General features: G+C 38.0%; 1 protein-coding gene across 1 annotated transcript in view; it reads left to right on the top strand.

The window, feature by feature from the left end:
- The window catches only part of thoc2 (THO complex 2), a 139,877-nt gene that overhangs the window by 9,499 nt on the left and 103,240 nt on the right, over positions 1 to 27,138 (top strand). The window contains exons 2-6 of the mRNA XM_073058018.1: positions 5,658 to 5,716; positions 7,201 to 7,292; positions 18,238 to 18,289; positions 18,381 to 18,451; positions 23,901 to 24,022. Coding sequence (XP_072914119.1) covers positions 5,658 to 5,716; positions 7,201 to 7,292; positions 18,238 to 18,289; positions 18,381 to 18,451; positions 23,901 to 24,022 — 396 coding nt within the window. The remainder of the gene's footprint in view (positions 1 to 5,657; positions 5,717 to 7,200; positions 7,293 to 18,237; positions 18,290 to 18,380; positions 18,452 to 23,900; positions 24,023 to 27,138) is intronic.

Here is a 27,138-nt window from a genome sequence, read left to right as displayed (position 1 = left end):
CGATGTAAACTCAATGTTGTGGTGTGAGTGCTGCTGGCATGGAACTATTGATCCAGATTCCTGGTTCGGGAAGACCCTGACCGACTTCTGAGAGACAACATCGTCGATGCACTTCTGTATGAAGCGCGTGACTCCATAAGTGAATTTGGAGACATCCTCATCATGGAAGACATTCCAGTCAATGTTAACGAAGCAGTCCTGCAGCATGGAGGCTGATTGGTCGGACCAACAATGTTGCTGCAAAATGACATCTCACAACATAGTCAGGGATAATAAACATGATTCTGACATTGGCAGTACTTCACAAAGTACCCAAATTAGAGTACCCAACGGAACCCACATAGTCCACATTCAGTACAAACTCCTTATAGATGGCGCCAGAATTGAACTTTGAACTCGAGAATGCCCTGAGCTGTAATAACCATGATGCTTAATAGTCTACTCTAGTAAGTTAACTTACAGGTGTTTGGCTTACTGGTCTATGGTTCCCAGGATTTTCTTTGCATTCCTTCTTCAATAAAACCAAAATATTAGCCAACCTCTAGTCTTTCAGCATCTCTCTCCCTGGTAACGATAATGCATATATTTTACCCAGGGCTCCCATAATTTCTTAAGTTTTCCACACTGTTCTTGGATATACCTGATCAGGCCATTTTTTGTTGTTGCTTTTTTTTCTTAATCGGTGGTTTGAAAATGCTGATGGAGGAGTTGAGGTAAGTGACTGCAGTGTATTTTGTTGATATTTTGGACCCTAGCCTTGGTGCAACAGTGACAGAAGGAATTAATGTTAATTGTCTTGGATGAATGCCATTCAAACAAGCTACTTTGCCAAGGATGGTTTTGACCTTATTTTGTGGTGTTCAAATTGCACTCATTCAAATAAGTGGGATTTCATCACTACTGACTTCCACCATAAAGATGGTGGAATGGTTTTGGAGTGACAGGAGGGTAGTCATTCACTGCATGATTAAGAGCTGCTTTAATATTTTGGCAACAAGACCTGCCAAAATATGGTTAAAAGTAACACTCAGGAAGCCACTGGCCTTTATACTAGTGAATGTGAGTAATACGTTTAGTATTGCTAATTTTTTTTCAAATTGCAGATTTCCAGCATCTATGATACTTTTGGAATTTTGAGGGCAGATGATTCAACTTTTGTTAAAGGAGAGCACTGGCAGTCACTTCTGTAAATGTTAGATGTCATTTCTTAACCAATGGCTGAACATTATGTATTGCTTCATTTTCTAATGACTTGCAAATAGTTATGAACATTGCATAATCTTCAGTGAAAGCTCAGATATCAGACCATGTGTTGGCAGCACAAATCTTGGATATTATAAATGAATCTTTGACCATCTAGTTTTGACTGTGCTTTGAGTTGTTAGAAAGAATTCAGTTGGCTGAAGCTGGACTTCAGGGATGGTTGGAGAGGAGCTAGGATACGTAGGGTTCTATGACACAATCAATGTGGTAGTGTAAAAAGTGTTTCTCAATGTTCCATTGTTGATGTCATGGCAAGGTTCTGCAGGTATGTTCAAGAAAATTATGGTTGTATAAAAGCAGCTGTTATGTGGTGTGGGACTTCAGTCTGCTGTACCTCCTGCTAAGCCTTAGCACTGAGAATAATGCATGACCTAATGATGGGGATCTTGATCATAGATATTGGCTTTTTGAGACAGTGCTTCCCTTGGATGCTGTGAATGGTGGGAGGACTGTGTCCATAATGGATCAGGTTGTGTCTACAAACTTCTGCAGCCTTTTGCAACTCATCAGCATACTTTCAACGGTGCATCTGCTGATGTTAAAGTATTTTGTGACCCGTCAAATCTCAGAGTCCGAGAATTATTGAAAAGTACAGCAATGAAACAGGCCCTTTGGCCTATCTAGTCCATACTGAAACATTTAAACTGCTTACCCCCATTGAGCTGCACTTGGACCATAGCCCTCCATATCCCTCCCATCCACTTCTCTTAAACTTGAAAATAGATGTTGCATGCACCACATGCACTGGGGGTTTGTTCCACACTCTCGCGGCCTTCTGAATGAAAAAGTTTCCCCTTGTTCTCAAACTTTTCACCTTACGCCCTTAACCCATGACCTAGTTGTAGTCCTACCCAAACTCAGTGGAAAAAGGACTCCTTGCATTTACCCTATTTATACCCCTCATAATTTTGTGTACTTCTATCAAATCTCCTTTCAATCTTCTACATTGCAAGGAATAACGTCCTAACATATTCAATCTTTCCTTATAACTTGGGTCCTCCAGTCTTGCAACATCCTCGTATATTTTCTCTGTATTCTTTCAACCTTATTTGAAAGATAATCCTATCTATCCATCCTATAGATGGGTGACCAAAACTGCTACAATACTCCAAATTAGGCCTACTGATTACTTTGATTTATGAAGGCCAAATGCCAGAAGCTTACTTTACGACCCTACCTCCCTGTGCCACCACTTTGAATGAATTATGGACCTGTATTCTCAGTTCACTTTGTTCTACCACACTCCTCAGTGCCCTACCGTTCATTGTGTAAGACCTACCCTGGTTGGTTTTACCAAAGAATAATACCTCGCAGTGACATATAATATCCTGTTTCCACCGTCAATGGACTTCGGTTTGATGTCTTGTTTGGGATTGCTGTGATACTACACAAGACATGGTACACCTTTCTCATGATACTTAGCGGTAATTTAATAATTTGAAGTTTAAAGTAAATTTATTATCAAAGTGCATATATGTCACCATATAGAACCCTGAAATTCGTGTTCTTGGGAGCATACTCAATAAATTCAATAACCATAATAGAATCCATGAAATGTTGCACCCACAGGCCAGACAACCAGTGTGCAAATACAGCAAGCTGTGCAAATACAAAAAAAAAGAAAAAAACAAAATAATAAATAAATAAGCATGAGATCAATAATAAAGAACATGAGCTGAAGAGTCCTTGAAATTGAATCCTTAGGTTGCGGGAACATTTCAGTGATGGAGCAAGTGAAGTTGGATTTCTTGAGTGAAGTTATCCCCTTTGGTTGAAGAGCCTGATGATTGAGGATTTGTTTGACTTGTCTTGATGACTCTGGGTGATATGCACAAGAAAAAGACCATTCAGTGTTCATCAACTGTGAGCAAGGAACACTCCTGCAAGTGTTTGCCTGGAACTATGTTGACTGATGGACCAGTTGGGGCAGGAACACTTTTTTCTGCTACTTCAGGATTTGTTTTATTAGTCATGCATCTTTCAAATATTTTATTGAGCTTGTGCCCTGAACTTTGGATTCCATCACTATTGGGAGAATATTTTGATCGTCTTTTGCATTCCAATTTGTCCTCAGGATTGTATGTGTTGTGCCAGATAAGGAAGTTATGTAGATGGCCTATAGTCTATGATTAGTGCCATATCTCCATACTCCACTATTTAACTTCCCACCATTCTCCACCCAGAACCATTTTTCCAGTCTGGATCATTGAATTGCGTCTCTTCAATAACTTGTATGTTCGTCTGCAATACAGAGTTCAATTTTATTTCAATAATTCCAGTTGTCAGAATCATTGCATATGTTCTTGGTACTCCTTTTATTTCCTTTATTTTTCCCGTGCTGTCCTTTTTGCAATTTCATTAATAAATGCATTTCCATTGTAGTCATTTACTTTTACATTTTAATACATTACTTCTGATGGCAGTTGGATGACATCCAAAAGTTCTTGTACTAGCTGGCCATTTTTGATAGGAGTTCCTATGATACGTTTCTAAAATCATAGACAACTCCAAAAACATATTGAGAATCAGTGTTGATATTAGCAGTTCTTCTGCCAATTTAGAGGCTTCAATGAAAGATTTTATGTCTGCCTGTTGCACAGAGATACCATGATCCATGCTTCCATGATGCCAGCATTTCAGTTTCAGAAACACTATCTGTCTAGCCATTCAAATTCCGCACTTAATCGCTGAGGAGCCATCAGTATATAGAATCAAATCTGGGTTCGATAAAGGCATTTCTTTTGTAATTTTTTGCATATTCTTGCTCTTGTACAGTCATGATTGGAAGACCATTAGACATAGGAGCAGAATTAGGCCATGTGGCCCATCAAGTCTGCTCCACCTTTTCATCATGGCTGATCCCTTTCACCCCCAATCTCCTATAGACCATAAGATATAGGAGCTGAATCATGTCGACGATGACAGTGTAGCTGGATTTGCTGGGCTTGCCCGTTGAATGGTGATATTTAGTGCTTCAAAAACGGTAGACCACTTAGACACTGAGCAGTTGTTACTTGAGAGACCCTATTCGCAGTCAATAAAGTATATGAAGTGTGGACATTAAACATTCAAAATTTGATCAAGCAATCATAACTGCCAGACAGGTTGCCTGCAATGCTCATAGATATGGACCCTTCCTAATGCTATGATATCCAATTTAGCAGAGTAATAACCAGCAGGACACTATAGATCGCCATGTTAAGGTGGCACTACAGAACATGTATGATAGCTTCCTGGTCATCGAAAAGCTAAGAAATCCAACTAAAAGCATAACCATTAATATACTTTCTGAGGTAAATTGTGTTAAATTATCTCTGCAAACAGTAAAGGGGTGAACCGAAATGGCGTGTTGCAGAATAGTTGCAGATGGGGTTCCGATGCTCAGACAGTTGAACCGGAAGTGAGGTTGGATCACTCTGGGCGCCAAAAGAAGACGATGTCTGGGCATGAGGATGGATTGCGTTGGGTGGTGAACTGATTTGAAGAGCTTGAGAGTGGCTTTGGGCTGGGTGGTAAAAACCGGTCCCATAGCAAGTTGCTGGGTGACGTGGTCTAGGCTGAGACCTACTGACAACCAGCTGGCGGTGCAAGAGATTCTTATTAAGATTCACAGCCTGTCTAACAGTCCAGTCTGGCCTGTTATGAAAGCAAATGGTACCTGGAAATTGACAATGGATTACTAATTTTTTATTGCTTTATTTTATTTATTTATATATATATAAATTAGTTAGTTAAGTTTATTTGAGAAGATGCCATCTTGTACTAAGCAGTATCCTCTGAGGTCAAAGCTGGTTGAATCCGCGCATGTGAAACCCGTGGATAAGGAGGGCCGACTGTATTTAGAACAAAGAGCTAAGAAGCATCCAAAATTATTCTTTGTATTAGCTACCAAAGGCATATTAAACTGTTATGCATTTAAAGGTTACTTAAAATACAAGCAGACAAATGCTAAACTACAAAGAAAATGACTATTAAAATTAATCAATCTTCGCTCCACATTGACATATGATCGTATGTCTCTAGTTTGCAACATTGCATCAAAATCTAATACAAGGATATCTTTTAGTTGGTTTTATGGTCATGGTTATTTAATCAAGTGCATCAACATAATCTTCAATCAGAAGGAGAAATACCTTTGAAGTTATGACCAAACTCTTGGCATTTGTTTGACCAAATGATGTTGTCAAAAAAATATTAGTTGTAAATTAACTTGATTTACTCAAGTTTTGTTGTTATTTGCTTGTGTCAAGACTTGGAGGATTTAAATATTTTGTAGCTTAGCAGTATCCGTAATATTTTGCTTGAAAAAATATGGTCAGCAAGTGTTAATTAATTTTATAAATAAATTCAGTCATGCTATGAGTCATTCTAATGATAGCTATTTTATTTTGCAGTGTACAATTATGCCGTAATCTCAGTGAAAATCGAGGTTACAATGATGTAACATTTCGAGGTAAGATTTTCTGCTTTGTGATTGTATACTGGGAGCTATTGTACTCTGTGTACAATCTGAACTGAATCACAATTTGTAATTGGCCTGATCTTTTTTCTGTAACATTCAGAATACATGCTTATTATGTAACAACAGTTGTTTTGGTAAAGTTTTTGTTTGATGAGGAACATGACACAGAACCTAAAATTTGAAATATAGAGGAATTTTGTTGGTTGATTCAACATAGGCCTTGCAGTATAGGTTTGAAGGCCAATTTTTGTTACCATGGAGGGATTTTTTGTTGCTACTCCCCCTCACCTCCCTTTTTTTGATTCTTGGTGATCAAGAATGGTTTGTGGTCCTTTTCTGTTTGCACATTTAATTTGCTTTGGAATTCATTTTCCTCAGAAACAATTTAATGTTCATTTGATAGGAAGATGACCTATATTCATTCAGCAGGTGACATTTAAATGTTTAGTTTGATTTTATCATGACATTCAAGAAGTCCTAGATTTCAGGACTTTTTTTATGTTGTTATGTTTGGTTATGAAAATTCATCTGACAAATGGAGAATAGGCATTATTTTCAAATGAATTGACCTCTATTCACAATGCCATCCCATCTTTGCACCAGCAGTGTTGTTTGGCTTATTCCACAGACAACGAAGGCTAAAATCTTTGGCAATTTAGAATTTATTGGAGTCGAACATACAAAAAAGAGTTCTCGTGAAATAGCTGTCACTTTAATATGTTGACCTGGAAGTCCTTACCTTCTTAAAACAATTCCTCAACAAAATCTTCTGTCTCTGTAGGTTCAGAATAGCTTATGATAAGTCCTTGCAGTTCATAAAATAATTTTCCAATCAGTGAAGTTTATGTTCTCTTTGTTTCAATAGAGAAGCATGTAGGATCTGTCTCATTTCTGCATTGGTGCTGATCGATGCTTTAGATCAGAATAGATTTTAAGAATGCTTTTTATTGTATTGTAAATTCAAGATGTGAAATTGAAGATATAACTGGAATTTGAATATTTTCTTAGTTTTCAAATATCTTCAGCCTGTCTATGATAATCGAACAAAAACATAGAATTTCAAGCTGTAACAAAAGGTGAGAAAATAGAATTCTGCTAATTTTTCTTTTATTTTCAGTGTTTTCCATGGTTAGCTTGTCATGCTTATAGGAGATATTTAAGAAAGCCGTTGGAAATTTAACCAATCAGCTCCAGAGAAATGAACTGATAAGCAGATAAATAACAAAAGGTTTTAGAGCAAGAGCTATTCTGATAAATTAAAATTGGTTGTCATGCTACAGTTGTTCCATGTATAGATGTTTATTAAAAATGCTTTCTGTTTGATTTTAGTTATAAGCTTCATTTATTCAGTCTGAATTCATTGGGAATACCTTCTGTCATTGAAACTTGACCCAAACTTGAAACAGATTGGACTTATTCAATCTTCTTTTTTCATGTTCCTGTATCAACATGCATTTAATTTGATTGTAAAACAGATATCCAACAAGCCTTGTATGAGTTGGCATGGCATGTAATAAAAGGGAATTTGAGACAAGACCAAGCAGCCAGTGCTCTGAATGATATAATGGTAAGTGATTTAGTGGTGGAAAGCCTCATTTTTCTTTCAACATGAGATATTCAATAAGCATTGTATTTTATGAATGAATTTTTATAGTAGAATGTGGCTTTTAATTAAAGTGAAACATTGAAAGAAGCTAGATACTTAAATGCTGTCTTCCCAAAGCTGAGGTCTATTTTTTTGTAAAATATTATTTTCTGTAAGGAGCTTTTCTAATATTAATCACAATTGGGTCTCTGCATCTTCAACAGGAAACATTATCTAGGTGATCATTATTATTAAGTTTAATTTTATATTTAGTTGATGGAACAAATTTGCCTTCAAGAACTAGGTTGAATTCACTAAGTGGAGGAGCAATTCATTGCCTATTTTACAGGTAAATTTTGTATGCTGTCTTGGATTTTGGTGTTTGCGAGTGATTTGATTCTACTGAAGCAAGTTCATTAATAGATTAGTTCTGTTTGTTATGTGCATGGAAGTTGTGACACATAATGCACCTTCCATTCAGCTGTAAGAACCATAAGATAGAGCTTCACAAAGATGTGAATTTTCAGGTTTGGGAATGAATTGCACTCAGCTCACTCCCTGTGATCTCTCACTGCCCGTACTTTTTCCAGTGTGGGAGATTGAATAAGATGATCCTTGGCACCCAACTGGGATCCGGTGAGACTGAGCAATTCTGCCCTGCAAACAAATCAGTACATTCACCTTTGGATGATCTGACAGCTTTTTAACAGTTCATTTAACCATTTTTAAAACATGTAAACATGAAACTATTTTTAAAGGTTGCTCAATGGGTTAAATTTCATTTAAAACATAATAAAAGCGAAGCTTTACTTATTTCACTTCATTTTTAACTTTTTTTTTAAACTCAGTGTTACCAGGCTTGGTGACTCCATTTGAATGGAGCCCTTGTTTTTAGTCAAGTCTGGTCTGATGTGAGTCTGAATGTTGGATGAAAAGTGCATCTTTATCCCTTCATCGGGCAATCACTTCTCTGCTACTAGTTTAGTGATAAATCCAGCAATTGAACAGGCAACCAGGAATGTCAGTACCTGACCTTTTGGGATATGGATATATGTTTATCTGTCACTTCCTGTCGTGTGCATAGATGATAGCCAGTGAATCCCATATCCTTAGAAATGACAGTGCTATTTTGACACTTTCGCAATTCCAGTTCAAAGGAAATTTGTTATCAAAGTACATATATGTCACCATATACAATCCTGAGATTCACTTTCTTGTGGGCACACTCAAACATACAGTGTAATAACCTTAACATAATCAACTTGCTCAACTTGTTTGTTCAACCAAGGTGCAGAGAGAACAAACTGCAAGTACAAGAGGAAAGAGATAATAAAAATAAATAAGCAATATATATCTGGAACATGAGATAAAGAGTCCTTGAAAGTGAGTCCATTGGTCGTGGGGACATTTCAGTGATGGGGAGAATGAGGTTGTCCCCTTTGGTTCAAGAGCCTGATGGTTGAGGGTGTACCTCAGTAGATAATCTCCCTTGCTCACCTTCTCAAATAAATTGGATTTGGGATAATTGCTTACAACTTCTTTTGACTTGCAGTTTTCTCTTATAATATCCAAATTAATTATGCAAAGTATTTATGCTTTTTTTTCACCTTCACTCTTTTAAGTGTTTTGCCTGCCATAGTTACATGTTCACAGTTTTTTTTCCTGATTTCTGTTTGGTGTTGTCCATGCAGACTTCTGTAATCATCTCTCCTCACTGGCAGCCATTGCTGCACTGCAGAATAAAACCATCAAAAAATACAGTTCATTGTACATCATAATTACTGGACCTTGAAGGAAATTTGTTCTGCCAACTGTGGGCCATGTTATGGGAGATAAGAATTCGGAATTCATTTGTAGAAACGCCCTTTTTTGAGTGAAAGCGAGAGAAGGATCGTGTACTGTGAATGTAGTTCTCATCCTGACTTTATCTGTACAACAATGAAAGTGAGCGTCAAACTTTTAAACCTTGTTCCATTCCATGTAATTGCTCTTAACCTTGGAAAATTATAAAGCAAGTTAAATGGTTAAAGATAAATATAAGGAGCCACTTAACAACTTAAGGAAGGTCCAAATTGTCACAGGGCAGGTTCTTGCATTGTTGCAGTTCTTAACTGTCGTTGTTCTCTAGTATCCACGCAATCATGAGTTTGCTGGTTAAGTAATCCACTGATATGAAAGAATACCATTGTGAAGCAGCTAGCAGTTGTTCTCCAATGTTCACACTTATTGTCAGTTGAAACATATTTTGTTTTCCTTCATACTGAATGGAACAATGAAGGCCTTCATAAGTTGCACAATAGCAATATTTTTGTTGCAAATTGGGTATTTTAACATTCTCCCTATAAAGTCAGATTTATTCAGAATAGGCACAGTTTTTAAAAATTGCATTAGAAAATAAATGACTTTAAATACAGTTGATTAATTCCTTTGTTTTAATATAATGGTGTAAGAGCGTCTGAATGATTAGTACAGTATTTGTGATGACATTACTACAGTAAAAATTAATATCACTGAGCTAACTTCATAGCCCTGTATTTTGGAAGGAAAATATTCCAGCCAAATAATTAAATATTTAACAATTTAATACTTATAACATATTATACTTATAAGGTCGGAAGTGAAGAGACTTGCTGAGGTTTTAATTTTGTTGATGGGGTACAAATATGCGTTTGGCCCTTAATGTGAATCAGACAATAGGTGCAGAATTTTGAGACTTAATGTTTGATCTAGCATTGTTTCTTTGACTTTATTTCATGCAACAACTCAAGATCAGAAGCTGGAATAACAATTAGAATCATCCTTTTATTACTCAGACATATACTTAATACAGTGGATTCCAGTTAATTGGGGCAACTGTTTACTTGGACCAACTCTTAAGAACAAAAACTAATCGAGAAAATAGCCAGGATTCCCTTGGTTTATTTGGGACACAATGCTACATAATTGAGGCAAAAGACTGTTACTAAGGCTGCGTCTACACTAGACCGGATAAATCCATAACTGAAGCCTTTTCTCTTCGTTTTGACCCTCCGTCCACACTGAAACGGCGTTTTCCTCCCCCAAAAACGATGCTTTTCTAAAATGCTCTCCAGAGTGCAGTGTAATGTGTACAGGGTAATTTTTTAAAACGCTGTCATGATGTGCCGGAACAGATGGTGGCGGCAGCATGGCATTTCATTGTTTTCTTGAACACAACCTCCAACACCACAACAACAATGGCGGACGGCTTCAGGAGACTGTCCCTGAGCAGAATGTTACTGCAGCTTTGCAGTATGACAGAATTTCAATACCCTCCACACAACCTAACAATTTCAGAACAGACACCAACAAGACTGAAGCCAGGAGAGTTAGAAATGTACTCACCAAATACTTTGACCCATAACCTACTGAATAAATAAGTATAACATGAGGAAATCTGCAGATGCTGGAAATAGAAGCAACACACACAAAATGCTGGTGGAACACAGCAGGCCAGGCAGCAGCTATAGGGAGAAGCGCTGTCGGTGTTTCAGTCCGAGACCATTCGTCAGGACTAACTGAAAGGAAAGATAGTAAGAAATTTGAAAGTAGGAGGGGAGGGGAAAATGCAAAATGATAGGAGAAGACCGGAGCGGGTGGAGTGAAGCTGAGAGCCAGACAGGTGATTGGCAAAAGGGATACAGAGCTAGAGAAGGGAAAGGATCGTCAAGATGAAGCCACACTCAGGTTGGAGGAACAACACCTTATATATCGGCTGGGTAGCCTCCAACCTGATGGCATGAACATTGATTTCTGTTAATGCCCCTCCCCTCCCCATCCCTGATATATTTAGTTTTTTTTTTTCTCTCTGCCCATCACTCTGCCTGTTCTCCATCTCCCTGTGGTGCTCCCCTCCCCCTTTCTTTCTCCCTAGGCCTCCCGTCCCATGATCCTTTCCCTTCTCTAGCTCTGTATCCCTTTTGCCAATCACCTGTCTGGCCCTCAGCTTCACTCCACCCCCTCCGGTCTTCTCCTATCATTTCGCATTTTCCCCTCCCCCTCCTACTTTCAAATCTCTTACTATCTTTCCTTTCAGTTAGTCCTGATGAAGGGTCTCGGCCCGAAACGTCGACAGCGCTTCTCCCTGTAGATGCTGCCTGGCCTGCTGCGTTCCACCAGCATTTTGTGTGTGTTGCTTGAATAAATAAGTATTCTCACTTTGCCCTGTTTTCTGTCCTTGCTTGTATGATGGCGGTTTACCTATTTATGCAAGTACTTCTCTGACAATAGATGTGTAGCAGCTGATTGTAATATTGTATGGAAATACAAGATAACACTGATACATGTTTTATACATTTAACAAGGTGCATTATTAATGCAACAGAGTTAGTCAGTTTTTCAATTTCATCGTCAGCCGGGTCATACTGTCATGAACTCCCTGTTGGTTGCCTCCATACGCTCCAGTATTTTTTTTATTTTTAAGTTCTCATGCACGAGAGCCAACAGCTGTCCATCGTTTGGCAATTTCCTTTTAAGTTTTTCTAGTCTGTAACTGCACAAACACGTATTTTCACAGCGAGATTCAACACCAAACACGTCGCTTATTTTCTGTAGATGTGTCCTGCGCATGTCCAGTAGGAGACGATTCGCCCAAATACCTGTTTTGATGTGGACGGAGGTATTTTCAAAAATGCCTGGTGTGGACACCTATCGTTTTTACGCGAAACCAACATTTTCAAACTGATCTGGTGTAGTGTGGACTTAGCCTAAGCAGTTGCTAACTAGCGTCAGTCGTGTGCACTTCCGTAGCTGTTTGACACTATACCATGGTTAGAGTTTTTAAGTAGCTTCAGTTGCATGTGGTTGTGTTCAAAAAGCACTGATTTTTGTTGAAAGTTGGCGAGAAATAAGCAGTTAAGGCCATTCACAATATTATTGCTTACTGTTTTCAATCATTCAGGCTTAGAGATGCCAGGAACAGCCAGGAGTGGAACTGACACTATTTCACAACTTCAATTAGTTAGGAACTATGAAGAATTGACAATCATGTTGAATGCTACAATGAAAATAAGATTTGGAAGATGCAATCCTTGAATGGATTGTATAAAGACAGTCCATTATCTGCAATAGGTGTCTGTGCTGAGTTTGTTCATTTCCAGTCAATCAAAAGGACACAGAGGCGTACACTGGAATAATTCCACCATCAATTACTGTTAGGAGCTAATACAAAGTTTTATAGTACTGCAGTAGTATTGATAGTGTTCTAATTTGTTCTGATTTTCATTTAAATACATAATTTGATACTTATTTATAAAGGCATAAAAGAAAAACTAATGTTTAACTATTTCCATGAAACATTGGCTAATTGGTGCAGTTGCTTAACTGGGCCAAAATTTACTGGTTCTGATGTACCCCAATTAACTGGAAGCCACTGTATTGCATTTTGCCTTAATCTTCTCTGGATGTATTTTTTCTGAAGGTGCAATTTCTTTGTTCAACTTTAATTTTTTTCTCATTGCATACACTTGTTTGAGACTTTGTTAGTTCTGATAGCATTTAGAGTTATATACTCTTATTTCCCTGTAAACTACTTTCTCATATGCCCATGACCTCTTCCAGTTCTCCTGTCCTTTCATTACACAAATAAGTAGTAAGTCAATTAACCTGTTTATACATTTTGGGATGTGGGAGGGAACTGGAACATCTAGGGTAAACCTTAATCACAAGGAAAATGTACAAACAACATGCAGTGAATAGCAAAGTTTGGGATTGAACATGTATCACTGGAGCATTATGACAGCATCGCTAACTGTGCAGTCCTGTTGTCTCATTATTTTGTGCCAAAATTTGAGGTATTGAAGGGAACACAAAAATTCTGAATCCATGGTAGCTGTAATTTGGAAGCAGGTTTCATTAAAAAATGCTGCCTTTTTGAAACTCTTGAACTGGGTAAGGATGTTTACCTTATGTAACATTAAATGCTGCATTATCCTATATTTAATGAAGAGAGGATCTTGATTGAGTGAAATTTAGTGAACAATTCACAGTCATAGAATTTTTACTTTGCACATAGCATCCAGTAGTTTCTAAACAAAAGAGTTCTGTCAACTCTAAAGTATTAATTGAACTTGAGAAACCCATTAGATCTGTGCCAATGGAAGTATTAACTGTTTTCTCAGTTGTGTAATAAAAAGCAGGTTAAATCAGAAAATGTTTAACACAAAGAGAGTGTCCTTGAAGGGTGTTTTGGAATGAAGGATTGAATTCCTTGGCCTTGTTAACCTGTGATTATCATGTAATCTTGAAATTTGTACCTCTATTGGTCAAACTTCTCTTGAGAAAAGGAACTAATTATATTTTGGTTTAGTTTATGCATTTCAAGCTTAAATTTAGTTGCACTTCTTGGAGCTTTAGAATCAGGTTTATTATCACTGAAAAATGTCATAAAATACGTTGTTTTGTGCCTGCAGTACAATACAAGATATTTTTATGTCTAATTATTAAAATTATTGAAGGCGCACACTCAGCGATTCAGGAACAGCTTCTTCCCCTATGCGATCTGATTTCTAAATGGACATTTAACACATGAATACTACCTCACTACTTTTTAAAAAATTTCTTTTTTTGCACTACTTATTTTAACTATTTCATATATACTTACTGTCATTTATTTTTTCTCTATAATTTATCATGTACAGTCGGCCCTCCTTATCCGCAGGTTCCGCATGCGCGGATTCAACCAACCGTGGATCGTGAAAACCCGGAAGTTCTCTCTCCAGCACTCATTTGAGCATGTACAGACTTATTTTTCTTGTCATTATTCCTTAAACAATACAGTATAACAACTATTTACATAGCATTTACATTGTATTAGGTACTATAAGTAATCTAGAGATGATTTAAAGTACAGGCAGTCTTTAAGTCAGATTTGTATGTAAGTAGGAACAGGTACATCTGGTATTATTTTGCGTCAGTTAGTCAAACGTCTGTCTTAGTATTTTTTTTTAAATTTTTTTATTAGTTTTTCAAAGCATTTTACAAAATTAAAAACCCCAAATCCCAATGAGGAACATTAATACAGTGCGAGATTAAGCATACAATACCAATATGCTACAAAGGAAGAAAATTTAACAAAAAAAGCACCTAAATTAAAGACAAGTGAGCTTAGCGTCCTCCCCAAGCCCCACAACACAAGAAAAAAACAACAACAACTCCAGACCAACCACCACACAGTATAAAGAGTATAAGTCCGGACAGTCGAACTCCCAGACTATGAATACACTTAGCACCAGAGGATAATAATGCCTACTACCAGAAAAAAAAGGGAGCTGAAAGCAAGGGACCGAAAAGAAAAAAAAGAAAAAAAAAAACCCTAGTCAAGAGGAAGGTTATGAAAGTACTCGATAAAAGGTCCCCAGACCTTATGGATCTTTAGATCCGAATTAAGAACCGATTGAATAGCTAAGGCAGATTTAGTAGGTGATCTGGTAACAGAGGACGATCGGTCCAGTTTAGGATCCAACCAACAGTTGAAATCACCACCCAATATAAGAGAGTATGAGTTTAAGTCTGGTAGTGAGGGGAAAAAACCGTTCAAAAAAGTTAACATCATCAAAGTTGGGGGCATACAGGTTTGCTAGTGCAACTTTAGTGTTATATAGTTTACCAGAAACAATAATGAAATGGCCATTTGTATCAGATATTTTATTATGGAGTTCAAAAGGAATATTTGAATTAATAAGAATGGAAACTCCCCTAGCTTTAGCGGCAAAGGATAAATGAAAATGCTGACCCGCCCACTTTGACAGAAGCCGGGAGTTAACAAAACAACGAATATGAGTTTCTTGAAGGAAAGCAATGTCAGCTTTGAGTTGTTTGATATGTGAGAATACCTTCCTCCTTTTAACAGGGTGATTCAGTCCCTTTACATTCCAGCTCACGAATTTAAGTGCACTAGCCATTATCAATTACTAATGCATAAAAGGCAGCAGGCATATAAAAGGTCAAGCAGTACAGTAGCAGTCTGGGAGCAGAGATGTAAACATAGATTCGTAAGGTCACAATATAAACATGTCCTAAGCAATAAAGAGATGTTGGAACTGGAAAACCCACCCCATCCGCACAACCCAAAACTAGACGGCTACCAAAACAAGTAGCTAGCTCTACCAAAAAAATTAACCCAAATACAACTTCCAGATCTGTGTCATTAACAACATTTCTGTATAAATATTATAGCAAATAATAACTAGTTTATGCACTAGAAAACATAACTACAGATTAGAACACCTTCTGCAGAGATATACAACTTAATATAGAGAAAATCGGAAGAAAACCAAAACTAACCTACCCGCGAAACATTATAGAAGAATAAAGTAAGAAAAAGGGAAAAAAAAAAGGTAAGAAGGAAAAAGAAAAAAAAGAGGAAGGGGAAAGTTATAAATTCAAGATGAGTGTTTATCAACCATTTACAGAGAAGGGAGAAGAAAATTCAGAGATTAGCAAAAAGGGGTGAAGAAAAGAAAAAGATAAAATAAATAAATATTTAAAACAAAGGAAGAATAAATCAGCAGTTGAACTGTGAACCGACAAACAGGGAGGCCTTCACTAAAGACTTCAAACCTCCAAAACAAGTTAGAATTAGTTGCAGAACTCTGTAGGTAAAGTTATACAAGAATAAAAATAGATTACACACACACCAAATCCCGGGAGAGATTGTCAACGGCCCTTAAAGTTTCAATGAATAATGTCCGAGTCCAGAGAAAGTAATTTTACTACGAGGAGTACTTATCCACCATTTTATGAGGTCCGATCAGATTCCGAAGATGGCTGAATAGCCGGAAGACTTGCCACAAACGCTTCAGCTTCCTTCGCTGATTTGAACCACTTATATTTCCCGGTATTAAGCTTGATTCGTAGATCAGCAGGGTTACGAAGGGAAGGTTTGAAACCACAATCAAAAAGCACTTTCATTGCGCCTTTAAACTCAACGCGCATCTTTAATGTCTGGGGTGCAAAATCTTCCACAAAGCGAATGGTTGTATCCTTGAAGGGAAGCGACCCCCTGCAACGCGCCTCTACGATCAGACTGTGTTTTACCTGGTATTGATGGAAACACAAGATTACTGGTTGCGGGCGGGAGCCCAGAATTCCGGGGGGAACGTAAACTCTGTGTGCCCGTTCGAGCTTGGGCGGCTTCGGAAGCAAATCTTTCCCGAATAACTCACAGAGAAACTCGGCGAAAAACTTCACGGTTGATCCCTTTTCAGTCGCCTCTGGTAATCCTAGAATTCTGATGTTACAGCGTCTGCTACGATTTTCGAGATCCACCATTTTGGAAAGAAGTTTGTTAGATTTTTCCTCTAAGCTGGAACAGAGAGTCTCCAAGTATCGAACACGACTTTCTAAATCTTCATAAGTCGAATCAATGCGAGATACGTGTTCAGCATGTTTGTCCACTTTATCGTTGATCCGATCCAGTTTGTCTTCTAACTGTTTGACAGCGGTTTTAAATTCCTTTAAGATTTCGTCTTGGAGCTTTCCAAGCGCAACCAGCGTCTCGTCCGACGGGGTCATGGCTTCTTTTCCCCCGGGTTTAGAACTCTTGCGGAAGTCCCCAGCGGTTTTAAATTCCTTTAAGATTTCGTCTCGGAGCTTTCCAAGCGCCACCATCGTCTCGTCCGACGGGGTCATAGCTTCTTTTCTCCCGGATTTAGAACTCTTGCTAGACATTGTAAGTTAGATATATTCACAGGCAAGTAAGAGATACCGAAATAATTCCTAACTAAGGTTTAAAAAAAGGAGACATTTAGTGCAAAGGTAGCGACAGTAACGGAACAAAAGTTCAGAGCAGCTAAACAATCGCCATCTTACCGGAAGTCCCGTCTGTCTTAGTATATAGTAGATATTTTATCTTTCTATGCATATAAAACACCTAAGAAACGTATGTATTTCAATAATTAAACCACTGCATCGTTTAGTAATCATTGTAACTTTCATCGAGGCAGGGCCTTTCACACGCTACATTATTCTCACTTTATCCTTTAAAATTGTTCCAATTGTTGACCGACTGTAGCCTAACGCTTTTCCAATGACCGATGGCATTTCACCTCTTTCTGATCACTTTATAATTTCCACTTTATTTTCAATCGTGATAGTTTTCCATCAACGGAACAGAAACACTGCGGATTCAGCAACAGCTGTGGGCGGCGGGTCCGGATCTCCCCGGGTCCTAAAGTCCACCCGCACTGAGACAGATTAAATAAGGGACTTGAGCATCCGCGTGGTTTGGTATCTGCGGGGGGTTCCGGAACCAATCCCCCACAGATAAGGAGGGCCGACTGTATTTCATTGTACTACTGCTGTAAAGTTAACGTTTTGTATGACATATGCCAGTGATATTAAACCTGATTCTGATAAATAAATAATGCAAAAGAGGAAGAGCAAGGACTGTTCAGAAATCTGATGACACAGAGGAAGAAGCTAATCCTAAAACATTGAGTGTGGGTCTTCAAGCTCCTGTCCTCCCCAGTGGTAGTAATGATAAGATGGCATGTCCAGGATGTTGAAGATCCTTAAGGATGGGTGCTGTCTTCTTGAGGCACTGCATTTTGAAGACGTTCTCTATGATGGGGATGGTTGTGCCTGTGATGGAGCTCGAGTTGGATGGAATGTTTAAAAAGCATTTGTTTTGTCTCTGATAGCCTGTTTATGGAAACTTTGCTATCATTTGTCTTTATATATCTCTTAGAATTAAGAGCATTCCTTTAGGATGTTCATCTAATAACCAGACATCTTAATATAAGATTGCTTTCAGTTTTGGCATCATTTTCCTTTTGGGAAGTTCTCAGTTTAAAGATGGCCACATGTTACTTGTCCTCTCCTGTAACCTTCATCTTGATGTAGGAGAATTTTTTTTTGCTAGTTAAGACTACATCAATATTAATAGAGTCTTCCTTTTTCTGTTTTTTAGGAACTTCGGGATGATATGTCATCAATCTTGGCTGATGTTTTCTGTGTTCTTGGTGAGGGAGAAAATATTTTTGTAGCTATTAATCAATTTCAGTTTTGTACATACTGAGTTAAGAGCAAAGTTTAACAATGTGTTAATTACAGATATTGAAACAAGTTGCATGGAAGAAAAAAGTAAGAGAGATCATTTTACCCAACTGGTTTTAGCATGTTTGGTGAGTATCTTTATACATTGGAGGTCTTTGCAACTTGGAAATTCCAGCTTATTTCATATTTATTTCAATATGTGGTGCTCTGATGGCTCAGAGCTCAGAGTTGTTGCTGAGTAGTGAGGCAGGTTAAGAGTTGGGTACTTGATTTCAGGGTTTGAAAAGTGCTTGTGAGGGAAGAAGGGAGCAACAGGGAGTTGGTCAGCTTCCAATGGAAAGAAAGCATATTGCTAGAAGAGAGCAACAGGGTAGGGTGATTGGTGCAAGGAGGGAAAAAGTGGGACCAAGTGGCAGGAGAGAGTGGTAGGTGGAGGGATTGTTTTATGGAAAGCCAGGAGAGGTTAGGGAGTGGGGAACATTTGAAGGAGAGATGCGATAGATGGAGGTAAGATAGAGCAAAGTATGGGAGCTGTAGTGAGCCCACGCATGCATTTGAGTGTGCAAGTGTTATGTGGCACTTAACGTGTGTCCACTTCTGTGTGAGTGTTGATGTCCATGCATCAGAACAGGGTCTCCCCTCAATGCTGTGTGGCAATACATACGTATCAACTTTCATTATAAAACAAATAGTGCACAAGCAACGAAATAGAATTTGGAACCTACGATGTTAGGACTTAGATACTGATGTACATGTCATTTTGCTGTTGTAGCCTGTGAATTTGGGTAATCTAACATCATTATCACCAGGAGAGAGATTATGGATTTGAGGTGGACAGTAAAGAGAAGAAAGCATTTGGCGCATCTTATGGGAAGTGTGAACTGAAACTCGCATGGAATGGGTTCACCCACAAAGAATGAATGAAAGAATGAAACGGGGATGTTTGTATGGGAGAAGTGAACACATTACCGAATGACCAGGTTACAGTCATGAGTGCACATACCCCAGTTGTTGAAACCACCATTGTGATCAAAAAACATTTCAATGCCATTCTTGAGGAAAAATCTTGAGTTGTATCCTATATGAAGACAGATTGATCCATCCTGCATGGGTGATTTGAACACCAGGGTAGGAAAAGATGCAAACCTTAGGCAGTATGTGATTGGCAAGCTCAGAGTTAGGCCAGCTAACTTTATTGGAGATGGCCTGCCAAAACACTTGGAGTTCAATCTTGTCATGATCATCATCTTCTTTCACCAAATGGGCAAATAGGATATTTTATGGCAACATGCCAATTCGGGTATTTGTATATTTGATTTTATTATTGTTTCAGTGAGAGACAGCAAGGGTGTTTATATCATCCATGCCTTTGCACATCTGTTTTGCTTAACTTGTGTGATGCCTGCGATCCTAACACCAGCCTACAAATCCACTCAGATTGATCAGGAGGCATGATTCCATTTTCAGAACAGGTTATTTGTACTTTAGCCATAAATCATTTGACAGAATTACAGTCCTGATTTTGAAAGATTTCAGAAACACTGCCTCTATCCTGACACTATTCAAATCAAAAACAATGAAGAAGATGGCATTTCTACTTGATTGTCATCAGATGCAGGTACACTGTATTGTTCATAATGACTCGAGGAAAATTTCAAACAACTGAAAGAGAACCTGATGTTAGAAGCCATATTAAAAGAAAGAATTACCCAGTATTGTGTTGCTAAGTCTTTGTAACATGTTTCTAACTGCATCTGAAGAATGATTCTCAGGAGAAGCTGTGGCTTTGAAAGAATTGAGTAGTCAGCATAGACTTAAGAAAGGAAAACCATGTTTGTGTAATCCATTGGAGTTATTTTGAAGATGTCACTGGTAAAATAAAAACAGAAACCAGTGAATATTTTTGTATTTGGATTTTCAATCAGTATTTGATAGCCTCCCACACTGGAAAATGGTCAAGTTGACAATTCAAATACTGATATGGAATGAGAATTGGAAATTGAACAAAGTGGGGAAACATATGTATTTCTCGGGTTTGCGAGCTGTGATTGGTTGCCCACCATTAGAATAAGTGCTTGGACCCCAGTAATAATCTCTATCAATTATTTATCTGAGGGGACTAATTGTGATATTCTGAAACTTGCTCACAGTACTCAATTAGATGAAATTGTAATTAGGGGAAAATTAGAGAAGCCGAGTGAGCGGGCAAGGATGTGATAGATGGCTTGCAGTGTCATACAGACTTTTTGCGTTAGATTTAATTGAAAACATTTAGTTTTTTGTACAGCTGCAGTTAACTGCATAACATTAATAGAACACAAGGGGGAGCAGTTGCTCAAAAGTTTGGTTTGTTTTTATTTCATGTTCAGAGGAAGAATTGTATTTGAAGGGGAGTTGTAATCAGGCTTCAGAATTATCACTGCACCCGTGTTGATTTAATCATAAGCTTAATTGATAACTGTGCTTTTCATAAGATCTTGGTGATGTAGCTTCACTTCCTGACTGCTTATTATTTGGTGGTGAAATATGTTCCCATCTACCTTTTTAAAACAAACATTTATGAATCTGACACTTGCTCACCTATAGCTTGAGATCACTTTTGAAGGTTGATAGGTCCAACAGGAAAAAAAAGAACTGAGTGTCTGTTTTACCTTTTGGAAACAGGAGATGGAATGTCTTCTGGTATAGTACACAGTAAAAATGAGACAATGTTTTTTCAGGACCATGGTGTTACATGACACAGTACAAAAACTAGACTGAACTGCGTAAAAAAAAACACAGAAAAAACTACACTGGACTACAGACCTACCCAGGACTACATAAAGTGCACAAAACAGTGCAGGCATTACAATAAATAATGAACAAGACAATAGGGCAGTAAGATGTCAGTCCAGGCTCTGGGTATTGAGAAGTCTGATAGCTTGGGGGAAGAAACTGTTACATTGTCTGGTCATGAGAGCCCAAATGCTTCAGTGCCTTTTCCCAGACGGCAGGAGGGAGAAGAATCTTCTGGTATAAAGCGGTGGATCACTTGTTCAAATTGGGCAATGTTATGTTCTGAGCTGTAAAATGCGTGTTTTGTTGTCAGGAAAATTGATTAATTCCTGAATGTGAGAAATTGAACATAGTGCAAGGCATGCTGATGTGGTGGCAGGCAAGCATGAGGTTACATTTGAAATCGGACGAGCTGCTTTGGGACTGCTGAATTTGAATTTCTCTCAGGTAGTGAAGTCCTGGACTAGCATGCACCTAACGTGTGGAGCATGCTGGGTGACAGATGCCAATGCTTCTGTAACTGAACTTCATTACTGGACTTCATGTGGAGTCAAGTGACAGAATCTGGTGATGATGGAAGTTGTGGATTCCCCAGAATTATGCAAGGAATAATTCCTTTCTTGTTCTTTGCTTGTGGAAGTGTAGAGGCCTTATTTGTTTGAATATGGTTTCTGGGCCTGATCATTAACAATTTTATTATTCCTGTATTTTAAATTTATAATTTTTGATTGTTTAAACAAATCTTATTTGTTTTCAAGTACTTTTAAGTGTTAGCAGTATTTTCAAACCTGAAAGATTTTGACAGAGGATGAGGCGCATGTACTTGCCAAAACTTTTTGCGGCATTCAGGCACAGAGCATTGGCTCATTGACCAGTAAATAGATTATAAGCAGATCAGAAGAGTGGAGTTGCAACTGAAGATTTTGAATTATTCCATCCATGTACAGTCCTCGCTAAAACTATATTGTGTGTTGTATGATTTAAATGTTGCTGAAGTGGTGGTATATATTTACATACCTTGATTTAATAGCAGCTGTGATGAGAGCTGGCTATTAACAGTATTGGCATGCAGACTCCTGTGAACCATGCACCTCATTTTGACTGCTGTGTAAAATGGATTATAGGATTTGATATTCAGTTAATTAAATATGATGCTATTGAGCATAAGTAAGGGTTATGGCAATAGTAAGGATAGAGAATTCTCTGATATAATTGATGTAGGATGTCTGCCTCTGAGGTTAGTTGGGTACTAATGTGGTTTATTCCACTGGAATATTGTGGGCACATGTTGAATCAGTAGAGGAGCAAGAACCCACCATTACTGGAATTAGAGGTTGTAGATTGGGATTGTGCATTCATGCCTTACTACTGGTCCAGAGATAGGTTTGGTTTGACTTTGGAAATTGCATCTGGCATCCTTGAAGAGGTCAATAAGAATTGCTGGAGCACTCATGTCCTGTGCAGATTAGGGAGTTGTCAGATGTTGTGAAGTTAACATGGAGTTCTCATCATCCTGAGTGGTTGAACATGACAGCTTTCAGGTGCATTTTCATTCTAACTGTCATGCTTTCTACCCAGGTTTGGAATTGAAGTTAAGACATGAGAGACTGCAGATGCTGGAAATCTAGGTCAATGCAAACACAGTATTAGATGATCTCAGAGAGTCAAGCGTCATGTATGAAGGAAAATGAACAATCTGTGTTTCAGGTTGAGACCCTTCAGGAGAAAAATGAGTTGGCAAGTAGGCCAAGATAGCCGAAGAAGGCTCATGAGTCCTCATGAAGGGTCTTGGCCCAAAGTGTTGACTGCTCATTTTCCACCAGAGACACACTGCCTGACTTGCTGAATTCCTCCAGTTTGTATATGTTGAAGGCTTTTTTTGCATGTGATGACTGCTAAGTTGGAATGTGAGGACAAAGGAAAAATGTTCCCTATTCTAGATGGGAGGATGCAGCTAAGAGCAGACACCCAAAGCAATAGATCCTTGGAGATTTCACATTCTTGTCATCAATGGTGATTGGGGATGCCGTGAACGAGGAGAAAGAAAATCTCAGGAAGCATTAGTTCAAAGTCACTTATTTTGAAAGTACTGTACATATACGTCACCATATAAAACCCTGAAATACATTTTCTTGTGGACATACACATAAATCCAGTAACCATAATAAAATGATTGAAAGGCTGTACCAACTATGCAGAGAACCAGTGTGTAAAAGACCACAAACTGTGGAAATGCAAAGAAAAAGGAAAGAAATAATAATAGTAATAGATAATAAAAATAATGTAGCAATAAATACCGAAAGCATGAAATTTGAAAGCGAGTCCATAGGTTGTGGGAACAGTTCAGTGATAGGGCAAGTGAGGTTGAGTGAAGTTAACCATTGGGTTGAACCTGATGTTTGAGAGGTAATAACTGTTCCTGAACCTGGTGGTGTGAATCCTGAGGGTCCTTTACCACCTGCAGAGCGAGAAGAGAGTATGACCTAGGTGGTAGAGTCCCTTATGATGAATGCTGCTTTCCTGCAACAGTGTTCCATGTAGATGTGCTCAACGGTGGGGATGGCTTTACCAGTGATGGACTGGGCCGTATCCGCTACTTTTTGCAGACTTTTCTGTTCAAGAGCATTGATGCTTTCATGCCAGGTTGTGATGCAGCCAGTATTCTGTATTTGTATTGTTAGTCTGTCTTGTGACAAAATCGTTAAGTTGGTCATTTGAACAACTTAAATTTTTACCTGCATTACTGCCTTGTGTCAGTAGCTTGCACTGAACTCTAATTCATTGCTCTTTCCTTTGTTCCAGTGTTTGGTTTCAGATACAGTTCTCAAGGAACGGCTGGATCCAGAGACGTTAGAATCTCTTGGGCTTGTAAAACAATCTCAGCAGTTCAACCAGAAATCTGTTAAGATCAAAACTAAACTATTGTAAGTCATTGATGATTTTTATTTCACTCTTGGAATAATGTGAACTGTGATTATACCAATGGAGATTGGCAACTATTGCTTTTTTTTATTCAGATCAAATTTATTCTTAATCTAAATGCAGGTGTGTTATTTGTATTGAGCATCCATACAACATTAATGTTCATGTAAATGTACAAATAGAGAACATGTGAATGTTTAGAATGAGAAGACTGTTTATTGAGGACATTAATTTAAAATGGAGATGTAAGATTTGAGGCTGCTTGATGGTTTTTATCTCTTTCTGCTAACTTGGATATTAAATTGTAGTGTTTGCAATAACATAGTTTCTGCAATTTTAACTTTGGTATGGAAAACAGTTGTGTTAGACTAGAGAAATGTACAAGAATTAACATGAATTCAGCAAAAGTGACTAAAAGGAAATTTGATATTGGTATTGCTTTAATTTTGTCGTGTCTCATGCATACTGTTCATTCAGATCTATTCATTATACAGTGTTTTGAGGTAGAACAAGCAAAACAATAGTGCAGAAGAAAGTGTAAATGCCACAGAGAAAATGCAGTGCTGCTGAAGTGCAAGATCATGACTAGATAGATGGTGAGGTCATGAATCCTTCTTAATGAGGTCTATTCAAGAGCAGGGTGGAAACTGTCATTGAGTCTGCTGGTGCATGCTTTCAGGCTTCTTGTCATTCTGCGTGATGGGAGTGAGAATGTCCAGAGTGGGTGGAGTCTTTCATTATGCTGGCAGCAAGAAATAGAGTTCATGGAGGGGAAGCTGAGCTGTGTCTATAACTCTGCAGTTTCTTGCAGTCATGTGCAGAGAAATGTAAAGATGATTAAACAATGAAAAATTTAGAAGTTTATATGAATTTTAACCATTGTATTGGTTAATAATTTGAAAAGTTAAACTTTTTTTTGAAAGATCTGTAAAATAGTGTAGTAATTTCCATGTGATACTAGTTGGATCAGGGAGTTAATTAAGACACCTATTCTTCATGCTTATTGAGAATATTTTGTACAATGATGAACACCAGAAGATTTGGGCAAATTTGATGTACCTTATACAAGCTGTAGTCAGCTGTAGTAGAGTTGGGTCACTAAGATCTCCTTTGATCTGAGTCATATTCCTGTTTTTGTTCATATTTCAGTCAGTGGAGCATGTGGATATCAACATATCCTGTGGCATTGCTGACAGTGCTTTGCTGTTCTTTGAAAAGGAGATGGTCCTGAAATTGTACCTCCAATTGGCTTGAGCTTTCATTTTTAAAATTTTTATTTCACTTCTTTCACTTGTGCATTCACATATGCAATCCATTGACTCTAAATGTTGACAATTAATCAACCATAACCTTGCACTGCCTGGTTTGTCAGCTGCTAACGTCTTTCTGTACATCTTCCCTACCATTAAGTTATTCTATGACCTCATTCTTTTACCATTACATGTTGGATGCATACAGTTCTTCCAGCGCATATCAAGTTAACTGCAATCTTTGACAATGACCACTGTTGTCTTACACGTGGCCATCAATAATGTGTTACCATTTTGACTTGTCCCCTCTCTGATTTATAAAATCATTTCTACTCCCAAAAAAGTCATATTTTTCTGCCATGAATTTTCCCCCTCATGATATGAGCATTTAGTTCAAAAGTGTGAATGAACTAAGTGTGAAGGAGAATGAGGGGAGATTTGATAGAGGTATATAAAATTATGACAGGTATAGATAGAGTGAATGCAAGCAGGCTTTTTCCACTGAGGCTAGGGGAGAAAAAAACCCAGAGGACATGGGTTAAGGGTGAAGGGGGAAAAGTTTAAAGTGAACATTAAGAGGGGCTTCTTCACACAGAGAGTGGTGGGAGTGTGGAATGAGCTGCCAGATGAACTGGTAAATGTGGGCCTACTTTTAACATTTAAGAAAAACTTGTACAGGTACATGGATGAGAGGTGTATGGAGGGATATGGTCCAGGTGCAGGTCAGTGGGACTAGGCAGAAAAATGGTTCGGCACAGCCAAGAAGGGCCAAAGGGCTTGTTTCTGTGCTGTAATGTTCTATGGTTCTATGGTGTGCCCTGTCTTCCTACTGGTAGTGCTTTATAATGCCTTCTTCATGACTGTCTTGACCTTATGTGGGATTGCATCTTGTCCTTTCACTCTTTTGCTCTAATAACATGCTGTTGATTATTGAATATGCCCTAATGTGGGGGAAAAAAATCAGTTTTTTGAAAATCTATCCATGGTAAAACAGTAATTTGTGCAGGAAGTAGAATTTAATTCCATTATATTTGTAATTCTACAAATTCATAACTATCAGTTTTATTGGCAGTAGTGACTATAGAGAAGAATTCCATTTTTGTGAATCAGAGAGGCCTGATTCAGGGTGGAAACCCCCAACATTTGTTTTTTTAAGAATTGAATTACTTAGTGATAATCTAAAAATACATGATTAGAAAATAAATATTTGGGCCTAGTTAATGTATAATTGATTAACCAGCGCTACCCTAAGAAACATAGATAGAAAACTAACATTGCAAGTTTTCTATCTACCCAATTTGTTAAGACTATACATTTATTTTTCATTGTTCAGAAGAGCACAATAAAAATATGAACATTGATATGGTTAGAAAGTTGATACAGTTTGTTCATTTGCTTCCAATAATAAAATATGAATTGATGAGAAACTTGTGTACACTAAAATTGAAAATACAAAATTATCTACCTGCATTTGATGGCCTCGTTATTACAGATTATAGGTCAGTGAGGATAAATCGTCATCCACAAGTCTCACCGAAAGTGACTTCATATAGGAGAAATATGGAGAAATCATGGGAGCAAAATGACAATTCAGTTGCATTGTATAGCATGTGGCAAAGTGAGAGTCCTAGAACATTGAAATGGGGTCTTTGGTCCACCATCCCATGCTGACCAAGATGCCTATCTAAGCTAGTCCCATTTGCTTGTGTTTGGCCCAAATCCTAAACTTTTCCTCAATGTACTTTTCTAAATGTCCTTTAAAATTTTCTGTTCTACTTGTCTCAACTATTTCTTCAGACAGATTCTATGTATGGTGTCTTCTGTTAGAAAGTTTGCATGTTCAACCTGTGTGCGCATAGGTTTCCCCC

This window comes from Hemitrygon akajei, chromosome 10 (assembly GCF_048418815.1).
Source record: "Hemitrygon akajei chromosome 10, sHemAka1.3, whole genome shotgun sequence".
NCBI classification, from domain to species: domain Eukaryota; kingdom Metazoa; phylum Chordata; class Chondrichthyes; order Myliobatiformes; family Dasyatidae; genus Hemitrygon; species Hemitrygon akajei.
This window is presented reverse-complemented; position numbering and strand designations above follow the sequence as displayed.